The 14,963-nt window shown below is 38.1% G+C and overlaps 1 protein-coding gene across 2 annotated transcripts in view; it reads right to left on the bottom strand.

Moving 5' to 3' along the window:
- Positions 1–14,963, bottom strand: part of LOC121247329 (leucine-rich repeat extensin-like protein 1) — a 34,994-nt gene that overhangs the window by 3,854 nt on the left and 16,177 nt on the right. Inside the window, exons 3-4 of one of the 2 annotated variants that reach the window (XR_005937248.1) lie at positions 11,803–11,811; positions 6,704–6,710 (exon numbers count right to left, since the gene is read on the bottom strand). Coding sequence is in view for 1 of the 2 variants with exons in the window: in XM_041145714.1 (XP_041001648.1) it covers positions 12,955–13,902 (948 nt within the window). In the remaining variant the exon portion in view is untranslated. Of the gene's footprint in view, positions 1–6,091; positions 6,711–11,802; positions 11,812–12,935; positions 13,988–14,963 lie in introns of those variants that run through there. The other variant, XM_041145714.1, reaches the window with a different exon arrangement.

The raw sequence follows: 14,963 nt of genomic DNA, 5'->3' as shown, positions 1-14,963 counted from the left end.
TATTTTAATTAATGGGTCTCACTCACAAAGTTTATAAAGGAAGATAACTAATTAATCCAATATTTTAGTGAATAATCTCTTTAAATTAATCTAACCGTTTCAAGTCCGACACATGGCAAACATCTATATATGTATATGTATATCATTAACATAAGAATTAATCTCATTAAAAATGACACTTATCTATATAAGAAAAGAGAATATATTTATTATAAAAAAGAGTAATGATACACCTACAATTCTTTTATAACTATTTTAAACCAAATATTCAAATAACCAATAAAATCATACCACTTCCTTAAAAATAAATTTTAATATTACAAAATCACCCTACATTTCATATAGAGTTGCAAATTAGTTGTAAAATAGTTGTAAGGTTATAATTTATCATAAAAAATATATTTTTAATTGTTAACTCTCGTAACGGATAATATGAATTGACTTAGGTTATATTTGAGTAGTGAGGTGATCTCAAATAATTTTTAACTAGTAATAAAAAAGTGATAAAAAAAATATTAAATTATTGAATTATAATAAATAGTAGAAAAAAATAATAAAAAATAATTATAAAATATTAAATAATAATAGAAGTCTCACCGTTATCTAAGTAATTTATTGGCAACTGTCTTTTATTTAACAAGAAGAGCTGATTTTCACTGATCTGCTTTATATATAAAAACATATAATAAAAAATAATTATAAAATATTAAATAATAATAGAAGTCTCACCGGGATCTAAGTAATTTATTGGCAACTGTCTTTTATTTAACAAGAAGAGCTGATTTTCACTGATCTGCTTTATATATAAAAACATGTCAATATCCAATCGAGCTTTAATTTGGAGAAATTTTTCGCTTTGAATCTTAAACGCATTTTAATTTATTTTATCTAATTATTATAATTTTTTTTAATTCTAATATAAAATATAATAAATTATTTAATTTTTTTAAATTTTAAAATAATAATAATATTAAAAAATAATTTTTTAATAATATTTTATTTAATTTTTAATTTTTATTTTATCTCAATTTAATGTAATTTAACATTTAAATGCAGTCTAACAAACACTAGCTAGGCTGCTAGAAGGTAGAATGATGAGGGTGGAGGGGTTGATGACTGTCCGGGCAACTGCAGAAAAAATTGACATTCCCGGGATAAGATTCCCCACTTATAGAATTTAATATATAGTAGCTAGGCTAGAATCTAGATGGCCTGAACGTGCTCGTTTCCCGTCGCCTCAGCAAACTGTTAACTGTCGTTAAGCACACGTATATCCACTGATCATCAAGTACCTCCGTCGTAGGCCCAAGGCTAAGCTCTGCATTTATTTATTTATTGTTTTTGTTACTTTCTTGTTTTTAACATGCATAGGAATTTAATACTGTTATAGAATGTGTAAAATATTCATTTTAAAAAAGAATAAATAATTATTATAAGATCATCTATATAAAAAATTAATTTTTAATAATAAATTTCAATTTTTTTAGATCATCTATATAAAAAAATTAATTTTTAATAATAAATTTCATTTTTTTAAAATAAGTACATCACACTTACTCAACTCATAAAATATTATATCTAACGTTTTTGTATTTTCTACCCACAAAAATGACTCAGCCATGTAATTATTTCCACAAACATCCAAATACGTTCAATCAATGAGTATGAATAAAAATATGTGCATTTAATCCTCTTCCTTTCTTTTTCGTGATCATTTAGTCCTTTGCTTTTGGTGTTAAGGACTTTTTTTTTCCCTTTTATTGATATTTAGTGCTTTTCTTTTTCTTTTAGTGTTATAGATCATCACTTACATCGAATATCTCTTTCAACCGTGCTGCACTAATTTTTATACAACGTTGAGAGATGCAAATCAGGGGAGATGAATCATAATATTGTACCCTTCTCATGATACATTAATAATGCCAAAAAAATATTAATCATTAGACTTTTCCTTAATTAGTGGAATCAAATTCATGAATACTATCTTGAAATCATGTTATCTCACTAATTGGCCTAAAAGCTTGAATTTATAAGAATGTATGTATTTAATCATTCAATTAGAATAAAATCACACAATTCATTGTGTTATGATAAATTATAAGTTTAAAATTCAGCAACATGTTTGAGATTCAGTTGATCAATATATAGTGAGGAAAAGTATAGTTCATCTTTTGTCATAAATTCAATAATAGGAGGCCCCTTGAAAAATCATAATCTTGTTCTATATATTTTTGTAGAAACTAAGGGCAACTTTTTTCTCCGTACGCTATATTGAGCTTCCTAAAGCTCCGTTTGGATATAGAAATAGTTTCATTTCATTTCATTTCATCTAATGATTATAATTTTTTTAAATTCTCACATAAAATATAATAAACAATTTAACTTGTTCAAATCTCAACACAATAATAATATTAAAAAATAATATTATAATAATATTTTATTCAACTTTTAACTTTTATCTAAAACCAACCATCTCATTATCTCATCTCGCTAACTAAATGGAGCCTAAGGCTCTAATATATAGGTTGTTATGTCCGTCCGCCTTGATAAATCACACTCCCCCCCCCCCCCCCCCCCCACATCGACACTCAACAATTTTTTCATAGTTGGCTTTCATGTTTGGCTTTTGCAGGCTACTTTGATCGATATATAGTCAATGTCGTATGTTAATATATATCACGTTTTAAACGTGTTTCAAAAGCCTAAGTACTTTGTGATTATTTATAATCCTGTACTTTCTCTTTTAAGTACCCTAGTACCCTTCCCTCAAATTAATATTGTCACCGATCGAAGGAAATTAAAGATATGATGGGAAAAACAAAATAGAAAAAGAAGAAAAGTATGAAGAATGAAATTCTGAATCAGCACAAGCAGACACTTTTTGCAGATCTTATCGAATCTTTAGCATGATGCAGTAGTGTCCTAAATGCCACGGAAGAAGCCATTCTTTTTTCTTGTTTGGTTCGTGTGAATGCTATCTGATTCATTGAAAGTTGAGATGTATAGCCCAGTAAGCATATCCCTCGACTTTCAAGCCCGATAGGCATGCGTATGCCTGCCTGCCAAAAGTATAGGATGGATGGACGGTAGAGCATGGTAATATCAATGCGTACGTACGTAACGCCGCATTTGAACAAACTGTAGAATAAATTAGGACAACATGATGATTATTGCGGTCGTCCAGGACCCTGTAACTCAACCAAATTCATGCATGTTTTCAAGAATTGACAACGATAATTGTCCTTTTTTAGCTGGGGACAGTGTGGATCCTTTTGTACGTGTACCACGAGTATTTGGCTTTTAGTGCCATGTTGAATGAGGTCAGCGTTGCATGTCATCGTGTTCCTGATATTATAAAGAAATAATATGTATAGCAGCTACTGTTTGATGAGTCATTTTACACACATTATATAGCATTCTCTAAACTACATATCTCACATCTCTTGAATTCGAAATTAGTGGATTGAGAGAGGGCTGATGAGAGAGAGAAACGATGAGAGAGAGAGACGATGAGAGAGTGACGACGAGAGAGAGAAAGAGCAAGATGAGAGAGAGAGTCGAGGAGATAGAGAGAGAGAGAGAGAGAGATGAGAGAGAGTCAAGGAGAGAGAAAGAGCTGATGAGAGAGAGAGAGACACTGATGTGAGAGAGAGATCATGAGAGAGACGATGGAGTCTGCATTTTGCAAAAAAAAAAAAAAAAAAGGATGAGAAGCAGTCACGTAGTGTGTGCAATGTGTGCACAACTATAGTAGCTGCTCTCTAGCACTGCTTTAATATAAATACTAGCTGAGTTCTTTCAAGTGAGATTTTAAATGCTAAAGCTAAACTCTCATGTTCGTACTTTTCATTTTAACGTGACGTGAGATTTCATATATTATACATTAATAAACTTTGACGTGTGTTTTAGGCCGCATTTGAATTTAGATATGAGTTGAGATAATTTTAGATTAGTTAAATAAAATATTGTTAGAATATTATTTTTTAACAATATTATTGTTTTGAGATTTGAAAAAGTTGAATTGTTTATTATATTTTGTATAGAAATTTGAAAAAGTTATAATGATGAGATGAGATAAATTTCTAATCCAAACCGTCAAATTGGGGCTTAGCTTAAAACGTACGTAACATGTTTTGGTGGGGGAAAATCGATTACGGGAAAGAATGTAACAAGAACCAAGCAATCCCACTCCAAGATATGCTCTCTCTGACAATTCCCCCCCCCCCCCAAAATTAATGAAACGAACCTATTTTCAACGCAAATGCAATTGGAACCCCACCATACACTGAAACATCCACCAAAGAAAGTTGAAAACAGTACAGGTTTCATATATAAAGAACGCCATTATCATTTAATTGGTGCTTCAGAAAATGTCTGAAGGTGGCACCATTAACCCAATTATGATTGATATATGCTTCTTGTTTTTTTTTAAAGGGAGGGGAGAGGAGAGGACTAGTAAGTGATAATTGGGTTAGCTGAGACATGTCAACGGGCCATTGGCTCTCAACTGCACACTGGAAATATTTCTCCTGTACGTGGTGTGATGTCAGGTTTCATGTCGTCCAAACGCACGCGGATCACCTATGCCATATGGTCGTGGCACTTACTGCCTTTACGTAGGTTTTCCCCCACTAAAAAAACAGTTACTTTCTGTTAGGAAAATGAAGTTGTTGTCGATCTGCATATAGAATGGTATTAGCTAGCTAGTAATATATCTTATATTTATGCAAATTAAGTTTCAGAGCCATATAGTTTTCCCCCCTCATATATAGCTTAATTGTCTCTTTAAAAATCTCTCTGGCATTGTGTGCTGGATCATGAACTTGAAGTACTTGATGCGATAAAGCAAAGTACTTAGCATATATAATATGTGCAGATTGGAAAAGGCCAAAAATTTCCTCATAAATCCGGCTCTCAGCTGAAAAGCCGAAACCCATATAATCTCGATGGGGGCCCGGTGAATCTTGCAATTCAGGGGAGGCTCCCTTGCGGGAGATCAAAGTACATTGGACAGCGTCGTATACGCTGCTAGGTCGATCGTGGAGTACTACAAACATGATCAAGACATATTTGGGAAATTTGATGGTCACCCACATCGATCTTCCATTGTAGAAACATGATTTTTCTTGTGACTATCATCATCTTAATTCGTATGAATAAATTTCCACATTATTTGTGGCCCCTCATGGGGATTAGTGCCAAGAATAACTACTGTGTTGGGCTAAATTCATTATTCGTAAAATAACTACTGTGTTGCTTCTTTGTCTCTTTTCCCATTTTTTTTTTTTTTTAAAGGCCGTGAGGTACCCCAACCCTAGCAACTGAATACGTTCACGCAAGCCTGCAAACATTGCTGGAGTATGTAAACGAAAGGCAAATCACCGATGTTCAGAAGAGAGCAATCTCTAGGCGCCAAGGAAGCTAGCCAAAGTTATGCAATTGCTACACAACTAGCATGCTCTCGGGTTTAGGGACAGTCACCCCTGGATAACCATAACTCAGGCTGGAGATATACGCATTATGAACAGGGGAGAACCTCAGCCCCAGCCCATCCTGACGGGCAACGATATGTAATGCTAGCAGCAGTATTAACTACCAAAATTTTTAAGTCAAACGCTGGCATAACCAAACACCTTCTCTAAAACTACAGCGTTAACCAAATCCTTCGTTAACAAGGAAATCAAGATTATATGGATTGTGAATTGAGGTTTTGGATAGCTTGCCATGCCAACCATGAGCCAAGTTCGGCTACAGATTGTGATACGTGCCGGTGCTGAATCCTAGATTATAAACAGCTCAGGTCACCACAAGCTTTCAGAAAGCTGTCACTCACATAAACTACCCTACCACCCCCCAATTTTTTTATTGGCGGTGTCTAGAACAGTCTTGATTAATCTCTACAGACATTGTTGGACTGCTAAAAGTTTTCCATTTCAGATTGACAAATACGATCAATAATAGCAACTTAAACCTTCAGACAAATGAATACCATCCATTGAGAACTAACTAGGTTTCATCCTTTCCGCACGATTTCAAATTCACACTTTTGTCTCACACCACCCCCCAGAAAAAAAAAAAAAAAAAAATCCACTAGGTCCAAATATCAGCCAATTGATTAAATAATGTTTACAATCACTGTTCATATCATCATACTAGTATCGACAAACTTCCGACTCTTGCAAGAAAACGAATGAGAAAACAAACTATTCTCTAGATAGCCATGCATGTACAAAAAATGGCATAAAACCAACATTTGTTTCATACGAATGGCACAAAACCAACATTACTAATCCCTGTCAAAGAATCCAACGCTATCAACAAAACATTTGAGGTAGAATAGAAACGGGCCTACAAGTAAGAGGAGAAAAAGATAGGGTGAAGGGGCAGAATATAGCGCAACTATAACTATGATATTTTTTAACAAGCATAACTGCATCTAGGGCATCGCAAAGTTGAGTTCCTAGGTGACAATTCTACATTGGCACAAGAAAGCTAAATGTACTAATTGAAATTTCCTGAGAGTGCTTCGAACACATAAACACCAAAGAGCAAATAAAAACTCAAATGCAGCAAAAATACACTTGAAAATATCTCTTTAGGATCAAGAAAATATTAATGTGAAATCTGAAGGAGAAAATCCAGTAAGATGCTAAGCAGTCCAATATACAGGTCAAGAGTCACTTTCTTCTTCTGTCTCGAGGACTCGTGATCTGGGCAATGCAAAAGCAGTAATTAATGGCTTAGTTATTATTGAAACGTTCCGTTTAAATGCTGACCAAAAAAATCAATTGCAAAATATATACCCGTGAAAACCATTAGGATCTAACTTAAAGCAGGGGGAAAGGGAACCCTTGAAGAATCTTAGCAGAACCCCAAAGGGTTGGCTCAAGAAGTAAAATATTTGGTCTTGGTGGTATGCTCCCTCCAGGTCTAAGGTTCAAATCCTCTTGGATGCAAACTACAAACAATTCCTAAAGGCCATCAAACTGAGGAATTTTATCATTAAATTACCGATGTGCACTAGTGGAAAACTCATTGCCGAAGGCTTGTTCACCCCTGGAATTAGTCGGGATGTTGTTTGCAAACACCCGGTGCCAATATAAAAAAGTAAGAATCTTAACAGTAACTGACGCAATGCCTAGTGCTGCTATTGGAATGTCGTGGCTCCGGGAATATAGGCATTCCCATCCTTATGGACTCTGGTTATCAGGTTATTGGAAAAATACTCTACCTAAGTAGAATTCATCATGGGGATGCAAGTTTAAATTCCATCACTCCTCCATTAACACAAAATAAATGTGGAAGTATGTCTCCCACTTCCAGTCTTCCAACCGAGAGAAGGGATTAGCATACAAGACCCACAACCAGCTCTTTTTTGTTTAGAACTAGTCTCTTTGGTTGCTTGTTATCAAGATATTTTTCTCTCTCCTAAATATTTTCTCTACGTACAATTTTTCCTTTTCTTTTGGTTTTTCTTGCTGTTGGTGGTGATTCATTAATGGCTTCTGCTCTGTGTGGAGATTAGCGTATTCACTGCAGCTTTGGGTTAACGTTGTGGGTTGGACTAGATGGGGCAATGCAATGAGGTTTTCATTGACCAGAAGCTATTCGAGTTCAGGAAGGAGAATGATAGGTGGTGGAAAATCATAGAAAGTAGTCGCCGTGTTGTTAAATACATAGCCTTAGATAATGAAGCTATGGGGTGGTTGGGCTCTATGGTGAGGGAATGTGCAGTGTTTAGGGGTGTTTATGAGTTTCTAAGAACTCGTAGAAAAGAAGACATGGTATTAATGGTGCGAAAGGGACATAATCACAATGGCAATTTCATTTCTCTCTCGGAGTTTGGTCATGATAAGAGGAGGTTTGATAGTCGTGCCGGAAGGGAGGAAGGGGGAGGGGTGGAGGAACTTCAGAGATACATTAATGGAGCTCCATTTATCCTTTGGCTCGTGCAGGAGAAATAGAGTGCTTCCTGTTGTTCGAGCAGGTAACTTGAATCTCAGAGGTTGTACAGAGGCACAAGGGAGAAGGCAATGGGCTGTTGGGGTCTAATGAGGAAACTATTATGAGGATGCTGGTTGGCTTAGAGGAAAAAGTGGGAGCAGTGTTGGAGGAAATTGGTTATTTGAAACGCTATGTCAAGGGCAAGGCTGAGATGAAGAAAGATCTGGGCCTAGTAACGGGCCATAAGAGTGGGCCTTGTACCTCGGGTACATGGGGCCCTGGGATGGGCCGGGCCGCAGGCCCAATGAAGGCCTGGAGGGTTTTAACTAGGGCAACTACCGATATTTTGGGCCAGGAACAGAGTCAGGTTCCTGTGGCGCCGATATGTATTTTGCTGGCACCACCACCGGCACAAAAAAATTCGCCGGCCTCCGTCGACCACACTGGTATGCCAGTTGAGTTATTCCAACGGGAGGAGCTGGAGGATGGTGTGCCAGTTGAGTTATTCTGACGGGAGGAGCTAGAGGAGCTACAAGATATTTTTGGGGTTTCTTTTGGAGGTTACGAAGAGCAATTTATGGCTCTTGTGATGGCTATTGAAGCTAGCCGTTCGAAATCAGCCACAAAACATGATAGAGAACTTAAACGTTTAACTTGTTCCATCAATTATGATATTAAGGAAGGGAGTAGCGGAAGGGATAGATCGAAAGGGAGGGGCAAGTTAAACTTTTTATGAAGCCTAAGATTTTATCATGGAACATACAGCGACTCAATGATAGTAATAAACGTCTTCGTATCAAATCCTTATTGAGGATGTGGAAGGGTGATGTGGTATGTCTTCAAGAAATAAAGTTGCGTCTCATAGATAAAAGAATTGTGCATAGCCTATGGGGATGCTCGCATGTGGGCTGGTCTTATTTGGCCTCATTGGGAGCCTCAGGTGGAGTGTTATTAATGTGAGATAAAAGAGTGGTTGAGGCGATCAATGAGTGTGTTGGTGAGTTCTCTGTTTTGACTCTATTAAAAAATGTGAGTGATGGATGGGAATGGGCTTTTGTAGGGTCTTATAGTCCTAACATGGACAGTGATAGGCGAAGGTTGTGAGAGGAATTGGCGGGTATATACTCATTATGGGATGTGCCGTGGTGTATGGGGGGTGATTTCAACATTACTCGCTTTCCTAGTGAACGATCAAGACATCATCGGCATACTATGGCCATGGAAGAATTCTCTGAGTTCATTTTTTATCTGGACCTTATGGACCTTCCCTTGGTGGGGGGTGAGTATACATGGTCTAACGGCCGGGCTTGGTCGAAGTTGGATAGATTCCTGGTCTCTCTATCACGGGAAGCCCACTATCCAGAAGTAAGTCAAAAAAGGTTAACTCGAGTCAGTTCAGATCATTTTTCCATTCTTCTAGATTGTGAGGGCATTCATAGGGGTCGCTGGTACTTCAAGTTTGAGAACATGTGGCTAACAGGGAATGAGTTTGTAGAGACGGTGCGTGCTTGGTGGGCATCATATCAGTTTAATGGCACTCCAAGTTTCATTTTAGCAGGTAAGATTAAGGCTCTAAAATAAGATCTGAAGAAATGGAATTTGGAAGTTTTTTTGTCACACAGACAATCAGAAGTCTACTTTGTTGGAGGAATTGCAGGAGATAGAGGGTAGGGAACTATTGGGAGATGCCTCGAAGGAGGTATTATTGAGGAAGGGCACGGTTGTGGCAGAGTTAGAGAGGGTTTTGTTGTCAGAGGAGATATCATGGCGTAAAAAATCCAGGACTCTTTAAAGAGGGTGATAGGTGTACAAAGTTCTTTCACAAAGTGGCTAATTCACATCGGCGTAACAATGCTATTGAGTTGCTTCATTCTAGTACTTAGGTGTTATCCTCTCCTCCCGAATTAGAAAATCATATTGTACATTATTATGAGACTCTTCTCACCGAATCGGCAACTTGGAGGCCGAAGCTTGATGCTTTGTCTTTTGAGGCAATTGATCCGCAATATATGAGTGTTTTGGAGAGACCTTTCGATGAAGAAGAGATTTTCAAGGTCATCTCTGGTATGGCTAAGGAGAAAACACCAGGCCCGTATGGTTTCTCGATGAGTTTCTTCCAAACTTGTTGGGATGATGTGAAAGGTGATGTCTTGCAGGTGTTCAGTGAATTCCACACTTTTCAGAAGTTTGAAAAATCCCTTAATGCGACATTTATTGCTCTCATCCCCAAGAAACACGGGACTTCGATTATTGAGGATTTTCATCCAATAAGTTTGGTTAGTAGTGTTTATAAGATTATATCGAAGGTTCTTGCTAACCAGCTTAGTCCAGTGTTGGAAAATATTATATCCAAGCCTCAGAATGCTTTTATTCGTGGGAGACATATTCTTGATTTGGTGCTCATAGCAAATGAGAGCCTCGATGCTAGATTGCGGGAGGGAAGTCCAGGTATTATCTGTAAGCTTGACATGGAGAAAGCTTATGATCATGTGAATTGAAAATTCCTCTTGTACCTGCTTGAGAGGTGTGACTTTGGAAATAAGTGGATTTCTTGGATGAGTCATTGTATTTCAACTGCCCGATTCTCAGTTCTAGTTAATGGCACTCTTGCTGATTTTTTTGATAGCTCAAGGGGTTTACGACAGAGAGATCCGTTATCTCCTCTTCTATTTGTTATCGTTATGGAGGCGTTGAGTAGGATGGTGCAGGCTACTCTTGATGGGGTTTTTTATCTACTTTTCAGGTGGGAAATAGTTCTGGTGGCCCATTTATCATCTCACACATTCTTTTTGCAGATGACACTCTGGTATTCTGTGAAGCGGATAGCAATCAGGTCCAAACTCTACGAGCATTATTACTTTGTTTTGAAGCAGTGTTAGGGCTCAAGGTGAACCTTAGCAAATCTGAGATGGTACCGGTGGGTGAGGTTCCTAATATCCGCAGTCTAGCAAGTCTTTTGGATTGCAGGGTGCCCTCATTCCCAATGAAATATTTGGGCCTTCCGTTAGGAGCAACTATTAAGAGTAGAGCTATATGAGATGGGGTGGTGGAGAAGATAGAGAAAAGGTTGGCGGGATGGAAAATGGTGTATTTATCAAAAGGGGGGCGTCTTACTCTTATCAAGAGCACACTCACTAACCTCTCCATGTATTTCTTATCTCTTTTTCCTATGCATGCAGGGGTGGTGAATAAGATTGAGAAACTTTTTAGGGCATTCTTATGGGGAGGCCTAGGGGAGGAGAAGAAATTCCACCTGATTAGTTGGAAGACATTATGTGCCCCAATTGTGAATGGAGGCTTGGGTGTGTGCAACTTGAGAACATTTAATAAAGCACTATTGGGGAAATGGCTTTGGAGATATCATCATGAGGGGGGAGCATTGTGGAAGGAAGCTATAGACGCGAGATATGGTGTTGCTTGGGACGGTTGGTGTTCCAACGAAATCAGAGGGGGTATGGAGTGTGGTTATGGAAGTTTATAAGGAAGGGGTGGATATGTTTTGAAAATCATATTCGCTTTGTAGCCGGTGAGGGCAACCGAATCAGTTTTTGGCGGGTTGTGTGGTGTGGAGATCATGCATTGAAAATGGTTTTTTTCGGCTTTATATCGTATTGCAGCTAATATGGAGGTTTCAGTGGCTGACGTGTGGTTATTTTCTCATGGTTCGCATCAGTGGAATATTCTGTTTAATAGAGATTTTCACGATTGGGAACTAGCTATGGTTACAGACTTTTTCAGCCTATTACATTCCTCGGGGACTACTAGAGTACAGCATGATAGCTTGAAGTGGAGGTCTAAGGATCATAAGTTATGTATTGTTAAGATGTACTATAACCTTTTGATAACGCAGGACCATACTGCATTCCCCTGGAAGAACATTTGGAGGTCTCGTGTGTCCTCCAAAGTTGTTTTTTTTATTTGACCACGGACAATTTGAGAAAGAGATGATGTGTAGTGATGGATTGGTGCTACATGTGCAAAAAGAATGGAGAATCGGTGGATCATCTCTTACTACATTATGACGTAACAAGGGTGTTGTGGGATGAGATCTTTCGGAGGGTTGGTGTCGCTTGGGTAATGCCTATGAGGGTGGTAGATTTGATGGGTTGTTGGAGAAAATTGCAGGGCTGTCATCAATTGGCAGCAGTTTGGAAGATGATTCCGTTGTGTATCATGTGGTGCATTTGGATGGAAAGGAATGCGTGCTGTTTTGAAGACAAGGAACGCACAGTGGTGGAGCTGAAGAATTTTTTTCTAAATACCTTATTGCTTTGGTTTTCTGCTATTGTTTTAACTGGGGATAATATTCATGACTTCTTGTCTTTAGTTCATCACTCTTAGAATGTATTTAGGTGTTCTTTTGTATACTTCCTGTGTATGTGGTACATGCCTATTTCATTCATATCAATAAAATTTATCTCTTACTTATAAAAAAAAAAAGACCCACAACCAGGATAATATTTAACCAGGAAAAATGCTCCACTGAATCCACTCTATTTATTCCTCATTAATCAAAATCCAAAGACGGGACACTTGTCAGCCATATCAGACTTCTTTCATTTTCCAAAAGAACCATTGGGTTGTAAACTCGTATGGAAAGCCCACTGCCAAAGCCAATTTCCGGAATTCATATAAGAGTGATGAGTTAGGCCCAACCTAAGGTGCTAGAGCTTATCACTTATCAGGCACTTTAGCTTTGTAAAGTGCCCCACCTCAAACAAACCTTAATACGTATACTGGTTGACTCACAGTATTCATGCAATTTCACAAAATCCTAGAATTATATGCCAAGCCTCATGAACGAGACGGACGGATCATTTATTGACTGGAAGAAAACTCATAACACCAAATAGGTTTCAACCGATAAAAGCAACCATCCAAAGCTTTAAACTGGACTCAAATTCAATCGCAAAATATACACACGTATAGATATATATATATATATATATTCTAAATTCGCATAACTAGCATTTTCCCAAGTAGAAGCTCACCATATTCGTTCCCAATATATCAATAATCGGTACGATAGTCGCCTCGGTAATCGCTGTAATCGTCTCGCGCAGCCAAGTCATTCTCGACCCTATCAGCGATCTTCTCCTCTTCATACTTCAATTCCTCTTCCAATGCGAGCCCACCCAGCGCTCCAGCGACCGCGCCCACAGCCAATCCAGTCCCCAAACCCATTTTCGAGGACTTCGGCTTCTGATCGTACGGCGAGTAATCCACAGGTGCCGACGGTCCACTGGGCCCGGCAGGCACACCGTAGTTCACGGGCCGATCGAAGAACGGCCTGGGTGGCATCGGTGGTGGTGGCGCACTGGAATAGTACCCTGGATAGTACCCAGAATACGCATCAGGATATGAACTATATGGATACGGAGGCGGCGGCGACGGTGAAGGCGATGGAGACGGGGCGGGCAGTGGTGAAGTGTACAGAGATTGCGAGTAACCCCTGTAGTCGCGCGGTGGAATGACAGGGGCACTGGAGTAAAAATAGGTCGGCGGAGGGGCAATATGGTAATCTGGAGGCAAAGGGCGTTCACGGACGGCGAGCTTTACGCGGATCTTGCCCTGGGGACGACCGGACGGACGGATGAGATGGAACGTTCTGATACCGGTCGATTCGTCGGGGTTTTCGGCGAGGTCCTTGAGCGGGACACGGAGTGTGCCGACCAAGGGCTTGGGGGTCTCTGAAGGTTTGGAGTGGAAGATCTCAAGGGTGAGGACGGATTCTTGGAGAGGGATGGCCAGTGGAAGGGTGAATCGTTCGTTCCAAACGGGGCGGGTGGAGCCGGCGTCGTCGGATTTGGTGGCTAGTCGGCGGTCGGGGTCAACCCAAAAGACTGCGTAAGGCTTGAGGTCGCCGATCTTCCAGTTTACGTTCTTTAGGTGCTTGGCGGCGACGATGGTGAGCTCCAGGTCCAGAGGCTTCGGTGGCTGAGGGCGAGAGGAGGCCATGGCTGTCTGTGGTAACGAGGGAGATAAAAATCAGAGGACTGTTGTTTGCTTGGGATGCTAATTACCATAGGCCGTAGTGATTGGGTATAAAGTTGACGTTCTTTCCATTCATGGGTCGGTCGGACCGTGGCCCAAGATAAGCAAAAAACTTCATATATATATATATATATATATATATATATATATATATATTTAAAGTAATGTTACATACAATCGTGAAATGTATAAATATCATGTAGTTATTTTAAAAAAATAAAATTTATTATTAAAAAATTAATTTTCTTTTCATGTGAATTTTATATTTATTTATTTTTCATAAAATAATTATACAGCATTTACATATTCACGATTATAAATATTATTTCTTATATTTTTTAGTCGTCCTAGCGTGCCGTCCAGCTTTGATTGCTGGCGTGCTCGCTAGCACAAAGTTATTTTTTTTTTATCTTTTATTTTTACATTTTTTTAAATATATTTAAATATTTAAAAAAAATAAAAATATATATATCAATACATTCAAAATCATTTTCTTAATCATTAAGTACAAAAAAAAATTAAAAAATCAAATACATTAACAGTCAAAATGAGGGGACAAACTTGGGCTTCGTTTGTTTTCGCAGATGAGATGAGATGAGTTGAGATTAAAGTTAAAAAATTGAATAAAATATTATTAGAATATATTTTTTAATATTAATTTTGTTTCAAAATTTGAAAAAGTTAAATTGTTTATTTTATTTTGTATTCGAAGTTAAGAAAGTTGTAATGATGAAATTAGATGACCCCCTCCTAATTCTTTTTTGAATCTCATACATGCAATTCCCTCAACACCAGAGGATATTCTAATATTTTTTTGTATATAATTCCTGATACAATCTCGTATTTTTTGGTCTTCTTGTAAACTCTCGGAATAATTTTGTGGTTGTGCAAACCAAAGAGAATGATGACCTTGGGTTGCACCAAGTCTGAAGCCAAGTGGATTTATTTTTTGCCCCATAATCTCCCGATACCACATATATTATAACGCGTCATATCTGTGTACTTGTTTTTTTTTAGCCATCCAG

Source organism: Juglans microcarpa x Juglans regia, chromosome 1D (assembly GCF_004785595.1).
Source record: "Juglans microcarpa x Juglans regia isolate MS1-56 chromosome 1D, Jm3101_v1.0, whole genome shotgun sequence".
Taxonomy (NCBI): Eukaryota; Viridiplantae; Streptophyta; class Magnoliopsida; order Fagales; family Juglandaceae; genus Juglans; species Juglans microcarpa x Juglans regia.
The sequence above is the reverse complement of the archived record's forward strand: the minus strand, read 5'-3'. Positions and strand labels throughout refer to the sequence as shown.